Source organism: Durio zibethinus, chromosome 2 (genome assembly GCF_047325235.1).
Source record: "Durio zibethinus cultivar Kanyao isolate XHJ-2024 chromosome 2, ASM4732523v1, whole genome shotgun sequence".
Classification (NCBI taxonomy): domain Eukaryota; kingdom Viridiplantae; phylum Streptophyta; class Magnoliopsida; order Malvales; family Malvaceae; genus Durio; species Durio zibethinus.
In genome coordinates, this window is record NC_143163.1 from 31,850,889 (window position 1) to 31,869,785 (window position 18,897).

An 18,897-nucleotide genomic window follows, 5' to 3' on the forward strand; every position below is an offset into this window, starting at 1 on the left:
ATTATATTTGGAACATAATTCCAAAAAAGGCACACTCAAATAATGTCCTATTATATTTATCTTTTATCGATTTTTTGAATCTTATTATTTTTAATAAAATTATAAAATTAAAATTTTTTAAATCTAAAAATTTTAATTAAATATAATATTTTAAAAAATTATTTATCAAAATTAAATTCATAAAAAAAATTAAAGATGGATATAAGGAAGTAAAAGTTAAGTGCATTAATTTTTTTGACCAATTTGCATTAATCATTCAAATGAAAAATGTGGTTTTTGTTTAACAAATAGCAAAGGTTTTTTTTTGGCAAGAAATCGCAAATGTAGAAGAAAACCATTTATATATTCGATTTTCAAGACGCAATAAGCAAATCAAACTTTGGGAATGAAAATTGTACTGTAAATTCGGCTTAGTGAAATTTAATTATGAATTACGAAAATCAAATTTTATTTCAAATCATAATTAAATTTAAATTATCCTCAACTCATTGATCCAAAAATTAAGGAGTTCTTTAGAGAAGATAAAGCTTGTAGTTTTGAACGAATGCCTCCTCATTTTCTTTATCATTAGGTAAAAAAAAAAACCTTGAATTAACCGTAATGAGCCTAAAAGGAAATTATTTTAATAATTCAATTCAATTTAATCTGAATTAAAAAAAAAAAAAAAACCTTTCAAAAAATCCAAAAATAAAATGAGGTGTCTACTGTCTGTAGGACACTAGTACTTGTAAGGACAGCACCAGCAAACTTCGATGTGGTAGATATATGGTGGTTAGATGGCTTTCAACATGTCAATATACCAAATCTTTGCTTTAAGAATACTAAATAATCTGGAGGAATTCAACCTACGAGTCCCTGGAAGCTCTAAACATAAGAAGATTCTCCAAATTATCCTTTGCGAATGCACAAAAGTGAAAGAGATGATCATGAGACTCCTCCACCTCATCTGCTCAAACTGATATTTCAGTCTTCAAGTCGAGATAAAGTGCTCAATCTGTCAAGTACTGCCAGCCATAATAAATGGATGTTTAGGCAACCTTGGAGTCTTATCTCTCAACCATTGCTAAGTAATGATTGGAAGTGGAAAACAAACCAGCTTGCCACATAACAATATCATCAGTTGAGGTTATGACAACAGAGTCACATAACAAATTGATCTCCTAACACCCCTTAGAATTTAGGGAAGGTCAATGACACTAACCATCATAACATTAAGCAGCAACATAGCATTTTCAGGAATTGGAACATGTTGTAGAATACCTCTGCCATATTTGACCAGGAGAGGTTCTGAGGAAAAAATATGGTATCATGGAATTGTTAGGTTTGAAAGGGCCTAAGGCGCAACCCAAATCATCCTGGCCCAAAAAGAGAAAAGGCCACAGATGGGCTTAGGAATCAGGAACTGTCTGGGTCTTCTGGGGATTGGTTATTAATGAACCAACAAATGAGAAATTACTCAAATCAGAGAGAGACAGGAAGGCAATGTCGATTCTGTGGGAAAAGAGCGAAACCTGGCGGTGGATAGTGAGGAGGACAAGGGATTCGAAGCCGTTCTTCTTGGCTTTCGCTACCATATGCGGCGTCGTTCCCGGTGTTATAGGCTACGGTGTTATGCAGCTCACCAACTCCCGTAATCCTCAGTTGGAGGAACAGCTGCGCCGAAACGCCCGCCCCGAATCTCTCGTAAGCACCCTTTTTTTTCTAATCAGTTTATGAGTTCGATCAATTGTTATTTCTTCGATTAATTATCAGTTAAATATTTTACATTGTTTAATTGATGCTTACCTGCCTGTTTCATTACAAAATGTTGAAACGCATGTCCCTGAATGTTGGAAGAGTTAGTTTGGGAAATAATGGCTCTGATATATTTTGGATTTAGAGCTCCAAATAGAGAGTATTTTATAATGGAGATGCTATTTGTTGTTATTTTGTTTTTGGTTAACCAGATGATGGGGAAAGTAAACCAAGAGCGATTGGCGGAATACCTTGGGGAGCTTCAGCGGAAAGAGGATACCAATGACCGATATGTAGCTGCTTTGAGGGGAGAGACATTGACTAGGAATCCTTACCAGAGAATTCAGCCTATTCCAAAGCCGAATGTTCAAGCTGACAATCAACTTAAGAAGACCGACAAGGCTTAGCCATGTAAATTGGTAGCTTAAGTGTTTATTTTGTTCATGCTTTCCTGGTATGGTTGCGTACTTCATTTCGTAGAGATTAAACTCAGATCTGAAACATATCTGGATTAATAACACCTGTGGGTAATGTTTTTGCAATACTGTAATTCTAATAGGTTCATTGGGTAAACAGATTTATGTTTAATATGTTGGTTTCTTGACAATAATGTTGTTTGAACTTACAACATGTGGTTTTGCATACCTTCTACTCTGTAGAAAGTGTGTGCTTGGATTATTTTCTATTGGCTTGCTGTCTTTTGTGTTCGTGTCATCTGTTGGAAGGTTGGTTTTGAAATAAAACAGCTCTCTTTTGCTATTTCACTTGCTGCAACTTAGCTCTCACAGTTTCCCCAATTATACTTCTTGTATGCACCACTTCTTCTCCTCTTCGTTGCTTCTTTATGGTATAAAGCTGGAGTTACATGTTTAATTTTCTGTTGAGATGTGACCGTTGAAACTGTTGATGCCCCCATTTTAATTTGTTTGATACTTACCAGGATTTCAAGATTTTGTAACATTTACGATTCGACCTGGTTTCAATGAAATGTAACAGCAAGATGATTGTGCTTAAAAAGTTAACCTCTCGCAAACAAATGCAGTCTTCCTGTCTGTTATGGGAATTTAGGCTTACAATTCATGAAACATGATTCTCTATGTTGGGGGAGGATTATTGTCGATGCTATATTGTGAGAAATATTCAGTCTAAAATGAATTAATCATGTGGAGGGAGTAAACTAACCAATAGCTCAGATGCGCAGTTGGACATTATTTTTTTCCAAAGAAACGGAACTCAGATGTCAGAGAGTCTGAACCTCCTTTGGACAAGTGTTGGACAAGATTTTTCAAGCTTGAGAATTGGTACGGTCAAACGGGGACTTTGGATAAAAATTTCAATCAAGCTCGGACTCGACTTATGAACTCTTTTAATCTGCATATGTCTCCAGTGGTTTTTTTTTTTTAATTGTTATCATAATACATATCTAATTTAGTGTAAAGAAGATAAAAAAAAGTTTTCTAAAGTATTTTTTAATCATTAATTAGTGCTTTAGTGTTTAATTCATTTGATTTTATTTAGAGATAATGGATACTTGTACGGGATAATAAAACTTATTTAATCAACAAAAATTGTGAAGTATCAATTTATAAGAATTGAGAAGATGACAATAACTTTTTGTTTTTTTGGATAAATGGTGTTTCATTATTCCAAAGAAGCAGGACTTCCGGTATCAGTCAACAATTAAAGAATGAACTTTCAGCACTTTTTATACAATCTCCCAATTTTTAAATACAGAACTAATAGTGGGATCACTTGTGTTTTTTTTCATATTTTAAAAAGCGAAACTTCATATCAAACTTATGCCTTGCAAAGTATCTTCAAATAGTTAGAGAACAAATGTCAAGTTTTAGAGAATTCCTCGCACACCGTATGTGGTATACGCTTGTTGTCCACTCCTTTCAAAATCATAGCCTTAAAAGTTTTACCTTTAGTATGCTGAATAGCCTAGTCAAACGCCTGTTGCCAACTGTGGAATCTACGATCAATCTCATACATTGTTAACACTAATTGCCAAACTTGCTTTGGGAAGTCACAAGAAAATAAAATATGATCTCTCGTCTTTTCCTTTATATCATAGAAGTATTAAGTGATTTTTGGGCAAATGAGTACACCATCTCTTAATATTAGCTAGTGTGCTCAATCTGCCAAGAATTGCAAGCCGAGTGATAAAACTATGTCTTGGGAGTGATGAGGAATTCTAGACTAATTTTTGCCAAGCCATAGTGGGTTTTCTATCCCTAATCCAGTCCTATGTATTTGAAAGTATGAATTTGCCAAATTTTGATGCTTGCCAAACAACAACATCCTTTTCTTTAGTAAGGGTGAGGCCAGCCAACTTCTGCTATAAACCCCTCATCTGTAGCGGAGTAGTGAGCTTCTGAGTCCAATAATTTGTTAAGAAAGCAAATACAACACAGTTACATTCATAGGGATTGCAACCTGTGATACTATTCCTCTGTCACAAGAAGTAATTAGAGGACCATCATTAAGCCAATTATCAAACAAGAATGAAGTATTGCTTCCATCTCCAATCTTGTGCTTTATGAGCTCTCTGCCAATACTTCCTAGCTTTAAAAGTTTCCTTTAGTGCCAAGTACAAGATTGTGTATAATCAATTTGCCAAAAGCTTTTTCCCCTCGAGTGATAAGCTTTTGTCCAGGTTACCCAATGGGAACCAGCTTGAGTAAATAAAGATCAAATACATTATAAAAGACATGCTTTATTCCATGTTATAAGATCTTTAAGACCTAGTCCACTTCCTTTTTTGAGTAGCGAATGGCTTTCCAACTAACTTTTGCTCCTCTTGCATCCCTCTCTTTTCCTTTCCAAAGAAAAGCAGAACAAACTTGAGTCATTTTCTTGGTAACTCTCTCGGGAAGTAAAAATATGTTGCACCAATAATTTTGAAGCCTAAACATAACAGATTTTATAAGCTGCAGTCTGCCAGCATAAGAAAGTCTCCTTGTGACCTAGCTATGAATTCTAGCAATTATTTTTTGGATTAAAGGCTGACAATCTTAATCATTTAGCTTTTTAGAAAAGAGTGGCACCCCTAGAGACTTGATAGGAAAGCTCAGCATTCTAAACCCAGTACTAACTTGGATCTCTTGTAACTTAGAAGCAGAAACATTAGCATGAAACAACTCACTTTTAGCTGGATTTAATTTCAGATCAGATATTGTGTAGAAAAACTGCAAGATAGATTAGACTTTCTTAGCTGCTTGTGAAGAACCTTTCACAAAAAGCATGAGATCATCTACCAAGCATAAGTGGTTAATTTTGATCTTTCGAGTTTCGACAATAGGGATGATAAGGAAACAGTCCTTGAGAACTGGCATTATTTAACATACATGATAAGACTTCCGTTACTAACACAAAAAGGTAAGGTGATAGTGAATCTTCTTGCCTAATTCCCTTTGCACCTGTCAAATAGCCCACCAAACCTCCATTCAATGATATGGAAAACCTGGTAGTAGTAACGCATTCATGTATCCAATTGAGGAAGTTTACAAGGATGCCTAGCGCGCTCGAAACTCATTTTAGAAAATTCCAACTTACTGAATCAAAGGCTTTCCTCAGATCGACTTTGAAAGTGCATATTGGAAAAATATGCTTCCTATGATTTCCTCTAACTAGTTCTTGAGCAAGAAGGATATTATGTGTGATGCTTCTCCCCTCCACAAAAGCTGAATGGTTAGGAATAATTACTTCAGGGAGACTTTTTTGTTCTGTTAGCCAATATCCAGGCAATACATTTGTATACTGTGCTACAACATAAGATAGGTCTATAATCAGCCATAGGATTGGGATTTTGAGTTTTAGGCACTAGAGTAATACTAGTAGAGTTTATGGCAGCATGCATTCTTCTAGAATTGAAAAAATAATGAATGGCCTTGAGGAAATCCTCCCCTACAATATGCCATGCTTCTTTGACAAATTTTGCAATATATCCATCCGGCTCAAGAGCTTTCTCATCTGGTAAGGAGAAGAGAGTATCTTTAATCTCTTTGCTAAGGAAATTCCCAGCCAGGATTGATTTACTTTCCTCAGAGAATTATTTCTTTAATATAGTTTTAATGTCCACTAGAGAATAATGCTTTCACAAGGATCTAGTGCACCAAGTAACTTCTAGAAATAATCAATAGCTTCTTGATTTATGTCATCGAAAGATGTGAGTTTTCTTCCCTCAACATCATAAAAGACCCTAATCTCATTATAAGAATTCCTGGCCCTCATAACCTTGTGAAAGTATCTTGTGTTTTGATCACCTATTTACACCTATTGTATTCTGGACTTTTGCCTATAGAAGACTTCTTCAGTTGCTAACATCTTCACAAGTTTAGAGGATTTGGCTTTTGATGCCTTTGCTAAGTCAATATCATTAGGCTTAATTAGCAAAAGATTTACTCAACAAGTTGACTAACTCTTTGCGCAACATTTCAACTTTACTTGAAATAGCAACATAATTCCTTCTATTAAGTTGCTTAATGACAGGCTTAAGCAATTTCAACTTTGGTGAAGCACTGACATAAGAGAACCTCTCACATTTTGCCTTCAAATATCATCCACAGTAGACTTCAAGCTTTCATTTTGTACCCAAAAGTTAAAAAACTTAAAAGATGCCAATGACTTTTAAAGGTTATAAAAGACATCGACCCTAAACCAAAATTTACCATTCGTAACCTTTTTTTTCTAATCTCGTCAACTAGTTTTTTATTGTAACAATAATTTTATTTGACTTTCTGTTGTTTCTTTTTTCATTTCTGAACTGGTATTTAGGAGGAAAATGTATGGACCTGAAGACCGCATCATCCCAGCCCAACAAAACCATAGTCCTTCAGGTTCGTGCTCTGGTGGCCACTGGCCAGGGCCCATATTAGACACTACAGTCTACAATATTATATCAGCAAAGCAAAATCGATTTGCTTTGAAAAACAGAAATCAGTTGTAATTTAGATTTTAGAAAACTGGGTCGTTTATTGTTCTAGGGTTTTAGAGCTTTGGGATTGGCTCCAGCACAGCCAAATTAATTAATCTTTTCCTTCAAATTTCGATCTCTCTCTCCTGTTTCGGACAAAACCCTAGAAATTTCCTCAAGGTAACACCTAATCATCTTCTCTCTCATTACATCTACTCCTTCGATCATTTCCTACTAATACCCTAAATTTTCTATGATCTCTTTTTGACGAGCCTAATCGCTAATCAGAACCATTGATTTTTCTTTCTTTGTTTTTTGTTTATTAATTATTATTTAAGTTGTTCAGTGATTTTACGAGAATGTCTCGGGTTTATGTCGGGAATTTGGATTCTCGGGTCACTGAGAGGGATCTTGAAGACGAATTTAGGATTTTCGGCGTTCTCCACAGGTAATTTTTTATCTTATTTTTTTGAATGAAGAAAAGAATGGTTTTTGATTGAGAGGTGGGTCATTATGGGTTAAATTTATATGGTAACTGTGAAGATTTTCTGGTTTTGCTTTGTGCCACTTGAAACAAGTTTTCGTTTCCATTTTTTTTGTTTTAAATACTGGTTGTGGTATATTGATTGATTAGTTGCTGATAAAATGAATCCAGTGTATGGGTCGCTCGAAGGCCACCAGGATATGCATTTGTTGAGTTTGATGATCGCAGGGATGCTATGGATGCAATCCGCGAATTGGATGGTAATTATACTTCTTTTTTTTTTTTCCAATTTTTACTATGAATCTTGATCTTTTTGGTGTTTGTTTCATCCATTTGTTGTAGTTCCCAAACCTGTTTGAAATATGGGGGTTATGTACTCCAATGTCCTTATAAAAGTTCATCATTTTAATTAGATTTTGTTTGATTATTTCTGCTCTCCTCACTTCATGTGCTGCATATGCTTAAAATACGTTGACTATTGAGCTTTGATATCTAGCTTAGAGATACATCCTAACTGTTTAAGTTGGTTGCTGATTTTTTTTTTCTATTTCCACAAGTTGCTATTATTTAGTAGTTGTTGGCATCCTGTTCTTTTAGTTATTTAGTTCATCATGGTTGCTTATCAAATTAATTCTAAGGTTCTTTACTTGACACTGCTTTAGTTCTTTCGGCTCCTCAGGTTCAAATGACAGATTTCTGATTTGTCCTGCTTTATTGACTGTTCTGAAATTTACTAACTGTTTATCTTTTTCTCCTTGAAGGCAAGAATGGTTGGCGTGTGGAACTTTCTCATAATTCAAAAGTTGGTGGAGGCCGTGGTGGGCGCCGTGGTGGGGGTGAGGATTTGAAGTGTTATGAGTGTGGTGAACCTGGTCACTTTGCTCGAGAATGCCACTTGCGCATTGGCTCAAGAGGCCTAGGAAGTGGGCGACGTCGAAGCCCCAGTCCTCGTCGCCGTAGGAGTCCAAGTTATGGGTATGGGCGCAGGTGTGTTTAAGCGTTCTTTTATTGTTTATATTGGATGGTTTAGTCCAAGTTAACTCTGTCAATTTAATATGAGCATGGCACAACAATTTAGGACTGCATTGTATCCATGTGTCCAATAGCGTTATTATTATACTGGCAAGAAGTATTTATCAGTTTATTTGAATGGATTTAATGAAGGCTTATTATTTTATTTAAACTTTATTTGGCTGCTAATGATTGATGATCTGAACAAGTGCGTGAACTACTGAAAAAATTTGCTTGTTAATTTTCCCGGCTCATTGTGGCAGGAGCTATAGTCCACATGGGAGAAGATCTCCTCGGCACTGCAGCATATCACCTTGTCATGGTCGCAGCTACAGCAGGTCACCTCCATATCATCATTCTCGTCGTGATTCACCTTATGCTAATGGGTAAGTCATGCGTATTGAATAACTTGAATCATCAGGGATCTTATTTTTGATACTTGCATTATAGATCCAATTTGATATGCTTGCCTAAATTCCTTTGCAGAGATTAAAGCGGGGCCTGAACTGAAGTAAATCTTGATGACATATATGACAAATGAATATGCAATACTGTAGTTCTAATATGTTCATTGAGCAAAAGAGATTTATGTTACTTATGTTCATTCCGTGACAATGAGGTTGTTAGAACCTGTGGTTTTGCATGGCTTCTACTCTGCCAAGTGTTTCAGCCGCCAAAAGGGGTGCCTTGGACACCATTTTGCGGTGGTTTGATGTCTTCAGCATATGAAACTGGGAGGTCTCTTTCTTACTTCACATTGTTATCTGCTTATATATCTGTTATGTTTTATGTTCACTTAGTATGGTAAGTTTGTCTTTTTGAGATGGATGATTCTAAAGGATTTATATGTTTTGTTTTGAGGTTTGCTTTGAAGTGCATCTAAGTGCACATGGTTTCTTCCTCTCATTGCTTCTCTGCACCACTTCATCTACTCGTCATCGCTCCTGCATATTATAGAAGCTTGAGTTACATGTTGAATTCGCTAGTGCCTAGTAGTAACAAACAAATTGTGGTTGCTACCTTGTTGTGGTGTATGCATCTGCAACAAAGCTTCGACCTTTTTAAGAAGATGAAGCATTAATTGGTCTCCTGTTATTAGCTTCTCTGCCCTTCGTCATCTACTTGTATCATTGCTTCATATTCAGCCCAAAAATTTGAGTTATGCAAGACCCCTTCTTAGCACGTGTTCTGCAACAAAGAGTTGATCTAGCTTTGATCTTTGCTTCCATGGTAGCTGACTTTGCGAGGTGTCAATACTACTTTATCTTGATCTTGTCTAGTACTATTTGTTGATGATGGGTAGGATGTTCATACATTTGCTCGGAGACATATTTGAAATTGATGGTATGGCATCCTTTCTGTCTGCATAGTGTCAACATGTTTTTGAAGGTTGCATTCAGCGTGGAAGCTGCTTCAACCTGCACCAACTTATTTAGTGAGGATCTAAATAATGATTATCTGTGAATGTCCGAAGGTAAGTAGTTGGGGAGTAACCATCCTGTCTTCTGCAATGTCTTTCCACGTTTTCCATCCTTTTAAAAAAATTTTTTTTTTTTGGGTATATTTGCTAGTCTGTTTGGGCGCTGTATTTCACAGAAATCTTCATGCGTTGATATGGCTAATGCTAAATGGCTTGACTTGCCATTTCGGTCCATTCCTATCTTGAAATTTTGATTGCTCTGTTCCGTACAGTATTATGCTTGGCAGTGCTAGTTCAGAATAACTTTTAATGGTGGTTGCATTTCACCTGGCGAATCATTTTAGGCAAATTATGGTAGAATCATTTCCATATATATGCTGTCCGAACTATATGAAGAACAAATTTCAGACAGCTGTTTTTCTTGATAATGGACCTATAGAGTTCAACACTGCTTATAATATTTTTCTTGATGGTTGATTAACTTTATCGAAGTAATTAATGATAAATTACCAAAATATCTGACTCTCCCCTCGCTGCCCATAACGCTATGTATAATAAAGAAAACTGAAAGCGTTGAAACTTTGTTTAACCTATGACTAAATAATTTGTGAAATTCTGCACAAAAAAAATACTTGGATTTTGTCTCAACGTTTTTGAGTGGTTGAGGTAAATTACCCAAAGCATGATCCCGGAGCGCTAACAAAGTAGTTCTTCCTTGAAAATTCCTCCAAGAATGTCAATATCAGTACAACGCTAAAAGAATCGACAAATGATTTTACAAGCCTTTCTTTGTTTTAATTTACAATAATTTCATATATCGACAAGAAAGAATCCACGTTTATTTTCTGTGATAGGTAGGAAAGGAGTGGTTTGCTTGCATTGCCATTGATCTTGCTATTGCTTGGTGACTTTAGATGGTAAGTCAAGGTCAATATCCTGACCAAATCAAGGATTGAGGATGCTTTTGTATCCCTGGTGTTGCTGCAGAAAGTCAAGTGATCTTTTCTAGCCACTCCTACTCCTACAATTAACCACTAGGGTAAAACTTTGATCTTTGTTTACGCAGAACTCATAAATAAGTGATTGAGAGAGGCATGGAGAAGGATTATACCCGAATTATGTTGACGCAGAAGCTAAAGTTCCTTGATATTTTCAAACAAGCTCTAGCAATTCCCTGCAGAAATACCAATTTCATTATCTTTGGCTTTTTCAGCTCCCTTCCTTTTTACTGCTTCTTGGTTTTCTTTGAGATCATTCTCCAGGGGATATTCCTTGAAATCTCCAAGTTTCTCGAACAGCTTCCATATTACTTGCATAATTATTATGATGCTGGGCGATACGAAAGATTGGGAATGAATTTTTTCTCTAAATCGATTCAACTCTGCTTTCTTTACCTGATACCTTATCAGCTTCTGGAGTTCCTCAACATAATCATGATCATTCCTACAGCATCGATGATATATGCAGCGGAGAAACCTGTCATCACCAGAGACATGATGATGATGATGATACGGAAAACAAGGTTAAAAGGTCCCTTCATTACATCAATATGTGTTCATCTCTTGTCAACTACTATTCTACTTGGCTTAGCAGGGTTTGTAACAAACTGCTGTATTATGGTAAAGAGCTTTGAAAGTCGGTCATACATTGATATTTTGCTGACCATTGCTCGTGGAGTTGGTTTTACAGCACTGTTGGTTAAGTTCTTTGAGTGGAATGCAGGATGGAACATGGCTTTAGTAATTTCAATACTGGAGGAGAAATATGGGATTGAAGCATTGAAGTTCTCGGCTTATATTAGCAGGAACTGTAGCGGACGAGGACTTATTTTGATTCTTGTTTTCTTTGTGTGGGGGATTATCATTAGGCTGTGCGGCATCTTATATGGATGCAATCATGAACTTGGAAGCGTTTTATTCACTTGCGTATACACTTGGTTAATTTGTTTGGGAAATATGATGAAGTGGGTAATTTGTGTTGTATGTTTATTTGATTCCAAGAAAGGAATTTTAGAAAATAATGTTGATGATGAGGAAGTAGGAAGAGATGTTAAACTTGTCAATGTTTAAGTTGTTATTGCAATTTGTAACTGCTATGAATAAGCTGAAAAATACCAAATGACTGTTATTGAGAGAACTGAAGTTGTAGATGCTTAAATCCTCTGCGACGGGGGAATTTTTGTGTTTGTCTAGTATATATCACTTCAGATTTCTAGAAATTAGCATCCCGAGTCATGGCACAGCAGACCATTGGCCTGCTTTGCCTTTCATCTGTAATTGCAGATTATGCTTCCAGCTTGGAACACTACTCAAAGTAGATCTTCAAACCCTTGAAGTTGAAAAAAGGAAAAACAAAAAATTATAACTCATTTTCTTTGTTCTCTTTAGTCTAATTTTTAGTATTAAATTTATGATAAATAATTGTTTATTCTCCTTAGTCAAAGTTCAGCTATGGTTCATTTCTTGCCAATAGTTTAGACCCTGGTTTTATCCTAACACGTGTTAAATCAATCAAGTACCAAATAGTTTTTCCACCAAAATCTCCTATTATTTTCACAGGCATTTCCTTTTACTTAGTTAATATAACCAGGAATTTACAATTTTTTTTTCGCTGGGGTTGGAAAGAATAGATTATATTGTTTGGTTTAAAAAATAAATATGAATTAATGTTTAGATTTGGTAACTGAAGTTCAACCACTTACATTCTTTTTTTTTTTTTAATATTTAATGACAAAAGGTTTTTATGTTTTATCTAATATATCCATTTTTCAGTCGATTCAAGTAGGCTCATCTATGTCGGATGTAACCAATTTATGAGAAAATATCCTTTTATAACCACCCGATGTATCTGAATGCAGACTACAAAAATATAAGGGTACACTGATTTTACCATTTGAACCAACCATCCGCAGGTCAATCACTTGTATTCAATGACTGGGTGTTGGAAACCTTTGTATGAGCGTGCTTTTGGGGTCGCCCCAAAATGTCAAGTCTTCATGCGAGACCAAATGAGAAGACTTTGGTCTTGCTTAGGAACATATGGTGAAGATAGGCTATAGAAATATAGAACTGAGAAATATGGAGACAGATCACCCTCAAATGATGTTGAAGGAGGAGCTCGAATTCCTTGACATACTCAAAAAGAAGCTTTCAGTTTTCTTTGAGAATGTCCTCCAAGAAAATTTTCAGTATTTTTATTGTCCACTAGATAAGAGAGGAATGAGGATGATGGGGTTTGAAGCCATATTTTATACGTATCCTTAAGCTTTGTTAGTCATTAGGTCAAGAAACTGAAAATTGTGATTTGAGAATTGGAGGTAATTTGATTTTCCTTTTTCCTAAGTCAGAGGAATCAGGTTTTAATTTTATTTTGTTGTTTTTAAAATTCTAATTAATTTTAATTATTTTATGTAAAATATATTAAGTTTTTAAAATTTATTAATTTTATTGTAAATTGCCACATCATCTTATTTATCCATTTGTATTTGCCATATCATCTTTTTCGTCCACTTGTATGCTGACTTGGAGGAGTCAACTCTGCTGGTAGTGATGTCAGCATTTTTCTTCCAAATTTGGTTAATTTTACTCTAAATATAGCATAACTTCTTAAAGACAGTGCTTTAACTTCATAGTTGTATTGAATGATTTCACAGGGTAATTTACCATGGTTTTGCATTCTAGTGATCGATCAAATTATGCAATCAATTCGTGTATTCAGGTTAATTTAAAGATTTAATTTATATACTACTAGATTTCAAATTCATGCTTCGTTTGCGAGTGTAAAAATATAATTATGTATTAATTTAAGGCTGAAAAAAAAATTTTTAGCTTGAATTAATTGAAAATGATTACACACCGTTTGATGATAGACAAATGCTTGGCAAAGAGGGGGCCAGCCTAGGTTAGGTTTGGAAAGAGAAATCAAAGTAATTATTGCCTTCCTGTTTGATATTTTGCTAGCTGTTTCTATAATTGGATTTAGGGTATGTAAATGTTCAACACAAAAAAAGTGTGCTTAGCAATGTTTAGCACCAACATGAAATTTTGTAAAAGCAAAAGATGCAGACACAATTGCATTGTCAGTCAAAACAACTCTTTGCTTGTTCAACTTCCCGTAACCTCTTGTAGACTAATTCCTTCACACTCTTGAGATTAGGGTATCTAGAAGCATATATTACTAAAAATTAAGACATTGCAAGTATATAAAATATTAAAAAAGAAAGTAAGGAAGTAGGAAAGTAAAAGATGTGCATAAGTCATATAAGGTTCATCCAGGTGAAGCTTGTTTATTCTTGTCTTGTTCACTTTAAGAAAAACATCAATGAAAATTTGCATTTTTTAAAAGTAAACACAGTAATTTAGATTTAGATTTTAATTATTTATTAGAAAAGTATTAAATAATTCCCAATACATTCACAGTCATTGTTTGCTCATAGTGTTAGAAAGAGAGACCTAGAGTTTGACAATACAGCATCATACCAAAACGTGCAAGTTTGATAATAAGTTCACAATAACTAAAAATTTATCACATTAACTTTCAATTTTGAGTTACATTATCAAAATGAAAAATTGCCCAAAGTTTCAACAATTTCAAATTGTACAAACAACATACTACAATTGAATTTTAGATAAAATATCTCAAACACCAGCACATGAATGCTGATATTAAACTATCAAAAGAGCAAGGTTATTTCAACCAGATATCTTAACACACATCTAAGCCCTTAAAGGGAAATCCACTTCATGCACACATACAACATACACATAGCGAAAAGTGGGAAATTGATTCTCATAATCCACATTTTTTTTAGTTTTGGACAAGAATCAGTAAGCTATCTATCTCAATAGCAAAAGCTGCAAGAACTTTCTCGTCCTTGGATGCATGACATTGATACTAAAAACAAACGTTCACAACATGTTATTATTTAGAATTTAGAATCATGAACCAATAAAATGTCACAATAAAGACATGCCCATGGATTTGAATGATAAAAAAAAAAAAAAAAAAAAAAGCTTAGCTTATGGATCAACATAAAATCCTTTCAACTTTGCCTTTTCCTTCAATTGAATCAACTATTTTTCCTAGCAATTATAGAACATATAATACAACTAAAACGCTTTTAAGATTTGATAAAAAAAATTTTATATTAATACAAACAGAAAGAAACCAGTGGCTTTATGTCTGTTAATTTCTTAAAGGCTTGTCATGCATAAAGTGGACACTAGTACCGTTTAGAATTTGTAACTCTAGTATTAAGAAGCATCACTGACGCAAAAAAGAAACCAAAGATTATATGACTGTTAATTTCTATAATAAAACTTTGCCATGAATACATTTTAAGAACTTATAGGAGAACTTGAAATTAAAAATGTAGATTAAACTTTTGGATCACTCTTATCTTGTTATTATTCACATGGTTACTGCATTTCAAATTGGTAGTAAAGTTACTTTGACTACAATGCAGATGACAACAGTTTCATTATTTTAAACTAATTAGAGAAACATCAATGTAGTCAGGGAAGCAGCTTTATGCACTTAAAGGTTTTTCCATTCCATGCACATTTAAGACTATATCAAAGGGGTTGATATGATAAAAACCAAAATAAAAAACCACTTGACTACTAATGTCCATGCAACTCAAGTGTGTGTTAGTGGTTGTATTCTAGAAATGAATGTATCGATCAGTTGTACCACCTCAAGAAGTAAGAAGCCTGTGCAGATGGGAAGACCATACAATTGCTTTTACAATAGCAATATGCTCACAGTATTTCAGGATAGGTTGAGTGGAATGTTGATTTCAAATAAAAGGTTGCATATGGATGAAAGTTTTGCCATTCAATCAGTTGACTATATGTATATTAATTTCTTAGGGGCCTGTCATTCATAAAGTGGACATTAGCACTATCTACAATTTGTAACTCTAGTATTAAGAATCACTACTGACACAACAAAGAAGCTAGTGACTGTATGTTTGTTAATTTTTATAATAAAACTTTACCATGGACACATTTCAAGAACTTATAGGAGAACTTAAAATTAAAAATGTAGATTAAACTTTTTGATCACTTTTATCTTGTTACTATTCACATGGTTATTGCATTTTAGACTAGTAATAGAGTTATTTTGACTACAATGCAGATGACAACATGTTTCATCATTTCAAATTAATTAGAGAAACATCAATTATATTAATACAGTCAGGGAAGCAACTTTATAAACTAAAAGGTTTTTCCATTTCATGCACATTATAGCCATATTAAAGGGGTATGCTATGATAAAAACCAAAATAAAAAAATCATGTGACTGCCAATGTCTATGTAGCTCAAGTGTACGTTAGTGGTTGTATTCTAGAAACGAATGCACCAATTAGCTGTACCACCTCCAAAAGCAAGAAATTCATACAGGTTGGGAAACCATGCAATTGCTTTTACATCATGAGTATGTTCATAGTATTTCAGGACAAATTGAATGGAATGTTGATTCCAAACAAAAAACTATATATGGATGAGAGTCTTGACATTTAATCAATTGACTGTATGTTTATTAATTTCTTAGGGGCCTATCATTCATAAAGTGGACATTAGCATTGTCTAGAATTTATAACTCTAGTATTAAGAAGCACCACTAATGCAAAAAAGAAACCAATGACTATGTCTATTAATTTCTATAATAAAACTTTACCATGGACACATTTCAAGAACTTATAGGAGAAATTGAAACTAAAAATTTAGATTAAACTTTTTTATCACCCTTATCTTATTACTATTCATATAGTTAATGCATTTGTTACTATTCACATAGTTACTGCATTTTAGATTGGTAGTAGAGTTACTTTGACTACAATGCAGATGACAGCATGTTGCATCATTTCAAACTAATAAGAGAAACATCAATTATATCAATGCAATCAGAGAAATAACTTTATGCACTAAAAGATTTTTCCATTTCATGCACGTTTGAGGCCATATTAAAGGGGTATGATATGATAAAAATTAAAACAAAAAAAATCACTTGACTGCCAATTCTATGCAGCTCAAGTGTGTGTTAATTGTTGTATTCTAGAAATAAATGTATTGATCAGCTATACCACCTCTAGAAGCAAAAAGCCTATGCAGATAGGGAGACTATGCAATTGTTTTTTACAACAGCAATATGCTTATAGTTTTTTAGGATAGGTTGAATGGAATGTTGATTCCAAACAAAAATCTACATATGGATGAGAGTTTTGCCATTCAATCAGTACTTAAGAACCATGGCTGTTGCATGTTCTTGTTGCTTTGTTCTTTTGTTGTCGAGGAGAAAGGAGAGTAAAAGAGTTTAAGAGGTTTTCAAACCCTTAAAACAAATAGCTAGATATAGGAACAAGAACTAATTGTAAATCAAAATTTTTATGCCAAATTTAATCTTCAATTTCTTATGACATTAGGCAATCATATCCGGGATTAAATAGGGAAAATCCAAGAACCAACAAAAATTAGTTACCTTTTTTACATGCAAGTCTTTAGAAGATGATTTGAACACTTTCTTCATCATCCAAAACCATTCACTCCCTTGCTTTCCCATTTCCACTCAAGATAGGAGCTTCAACAATTGTAAAACCTAAATCAAAAAAATAGTAAAAAGCAAAAACCCTAATCTAAACAATCAAATCCTCAACTTTATCAATCAATAATCAGAACTCATTTCAAAAAATTATAAAAAAAATAAACAAACAATGAAAACCAAAATTTTATGACTTAATAATAAAAATCTATATAAAAAAAGTAATAAAAAGAATTGAAGAAAATGATAAAATCTAGTCAAAAACATAGAGATCAACTCAAAACCAAGTTGAAAAAAAAAACTTACCTAAAAAACCCAAATTTTAGCATATTCCTTAAAGGTCAATTCGTTATCGAGAAAAGTGTTGTGGTTTGAAAAGGTGTTTGAGAAAAGCCATAAGCAAGAATTGATGAGAGATGAGAAGAGTTTGATTAGGTGCTGAGAGAGAACCTTTTAGATCTGCATTATTGCAAAATTACTTATGCAATTCTTTTTTACGATTTTGCTGAAGTGTGTGGGCAATAATTGGGGATAATTTTTATTTATAGTTATAGATAATTCATATAAATTAGAAGTGTGTTTATATGAGAAATTTTAAATTTTTAAAAAATTTTGGAATTTATATTTTGAAATGTATCAATTCAAAATAACATGATTTGTAATTACATTGTTTGAATAATTATTTTTTTAAAAAGAAATTTTAAATATTGAAATTTGATGAGAAAAATAATTATAATAAATAAAAAATGATATTAGAGATAAAAAATAAAATATTAAAAAAATATATAATATGAGTATCATTAGATTTGTAAAAATATGTAGATATTACAATAATATAAAAAGTTAAAAATAAAGTCTATAATGAATTTTTATAGTTAAATTGAAAAAAAAATTGTGTAAAAAAATATCATTTCTCACCATAAAATCAAGGAATTTCACAAATATTTAAAAGAGAATTTAAATCTTTCAAAATTCCTCATTCAAATTTTAAGAATTTTGACAATTCCAATTGTTATTTTATAAAATAAAATAATTCTATTTTAAAATTTTAAAAATCTCTCCATAAATGAAATTTCTCCTTAGAATCCATTATCAAATCACATCCTCAGTCTTTTTTACTTTTTTGATTTGTTAATATTAATTCGATCACTAACACTATTAAATTTTAAGTATTGGGATTGTTGACATAATCTTTAACTAACACTAATAAATTTTTTTAATGGATTAGTAAAAATATTTTATAATATTATAGATAAAATTACCAATTATATAAATATTATGCGTAATTGTATAAATTAAAAATTATGGAATAAGAATTATAAGTATTCATTATCATTTTAAAAAATTACAAAGAAAGCAAGTTTACAAAGATTTTTGTCTTATTTTTTTTATTTTCTTATAATGTATTATCAATGTTATTTTCAAAATCTTTTAAGAAAATATTTTAAGTAAAAATATGAAAAAAAAAAAAAAAAATAATTAGCAGACAAATATTAAATTACGTATGATTTTAAAATCATTTAAAAAATATTTTTAAATTACTCAAGTCAATAAAAAACTTAGTCGACTATGAATTTTTAATGGATCAATATGATTTTTTTCAAATCAATTGCATAAATAATTAAATTAATGAATCGAATTAATGGACCAATACAATTTTTTTCGAATCAATTGCATAGATGATTAAATTAATGAATGTAATTGATCGATTGACTGTTGAGTCATTCTAAGTTTGATAATAGTGATCGGGACAAAAGGGGTGCCATTAAAAAAATTAACTTCATTAAC

General features: G+C 33.0%; 2 protein-coding genes and 1 long non-coding RNA gene across 7 annotated transcripts; 2 read left to right on the forward strand and 1 right to left on the reverse strand.

The window, feature by feature from the left end:
- The first annotated feature begins 1,448 nt into the window (after positions 1 to 1,448).
- LOC111317415 (centrosomal protein) lies at positions 1,449 to 2,493 on the forward strand. Its single transcript, XM_022919841.2, has 2 exons — positions 1,449 to 1,683; positions 1,947 to 2,493. Exons 1-2 carry the CDS (start codon positions 1,483 to 1,485, stop codon positions 2,139 to 2,141), a joined length of 396 nt encoding a protein of 131 aa, XP_022775576.1. The 5' UTR covers positions 1,449 to 1,482; the 3' UTR covers positions 2,142 to 2,493.
- Positions 2,494 to 6,663: 4,170 nt separating this feature from the next.
- LOC111317857 (serine/arginine-rich splicing factor RSZ21-like) lies at positions 6,664 to 9,007 on the forward strand. Of its 2 annotated transcripts, none has more exons than XM_022920335.2 (6): positions 6,664 to 6,832; positions 6,991 to 7,100; positions 7,308 to 7,396; positions 7,898 to 8,123; positions 8,411 to 8,533; positions 8,634 to 9,007. In XM_022920335.2, the coding sequence occupies exons 2-6, from the start codon at positions 7,012 to 7,014 to the stop codon at positions 8,638 to 8,640; spliced, it is 534 nt and encodes a 177-aa protein (XP_022776070.2). In that variant the 5' UTR covers positions 6,664 to 6,832; positions 6,991 to 7,011; the 3' UTR covers positions 8,641 to 9,007. The 2 variants fall into 2 exon arrangements, with proteins under 2 accessions (XP_022776070.2, XP_022776071.2); XM_022920336.2 differs by having other exon boundaries at positions 6,999 to 7,100.
- Positions 9,008 to 10,263: 1,256 nt separating this feature from the next.
- On the reverse strand, positions 10,264 to 17,553 carry LOC149520130 (uncharacterized). Of its 4 annotated transcripts, XR_016331971.1 has the most exons (4): positions 17,416 to 17,553; positions 17,050 to 17,148; positions 10,679 to 13,727; positions 10,264 to 10,588 (listed from the first exon to the last, which is right to left on the reverse strand). It is a non-coding gene; the product is annotated as an uncharacterized LOC149520130 (long non-coding RNA). The 4 variants fall into 4 exon arrangements; XR_016331969.1 differs by having other exon boundaries at positions 10,264 to 13,727; XR_016331973.1 differs by having other exon boundaries at positions 10,264 to 13,727; positions 17,050 to 17,166.
- Between the last annotated feature and the right edge of the window lie 1,344 nt (positions 17,554 to 18,897).

Bases quoted from the DNA above. Each gene is read 5' to 3' on its own strand.
- LOC111317857 (XM_022920335.2), top strand. From the start codon at position 7,012: ATGTCTCGGGTTTATGTCGGGAATTTGGATTCTCGGGTCACTGAGAGG. The intron at 7,101-7,307 runs GTAATTTTTTAT...AAATGAATCCAG, and splicing joins ATTTTCGGCGTTCTCCACAG to TGTATGGGTCGCTCGAAGGC. The intron at 8,124-8,410 runs GTGTGTTTAAGC...TCATTGTGGCAG, and splicing joins AGTTATGGGTATGGGCGCAG to GAGCTATAGTCCACATGGGA.
- LOC111317415 (XM_022919841.2), top strand. From the start codon at position 1,483: ATGTCGATTCTGTGGGAAAAGAGCGAAACCTGGCGGTGGATAGTGAGG. The intron at 1,684-1,946 runs GTAAGCACCCTT...TTGGTTAACCAG, and splicing joins ACGCCCGCCCCGAATCTCTC to ATGATGGGGAAAGTAAACCA.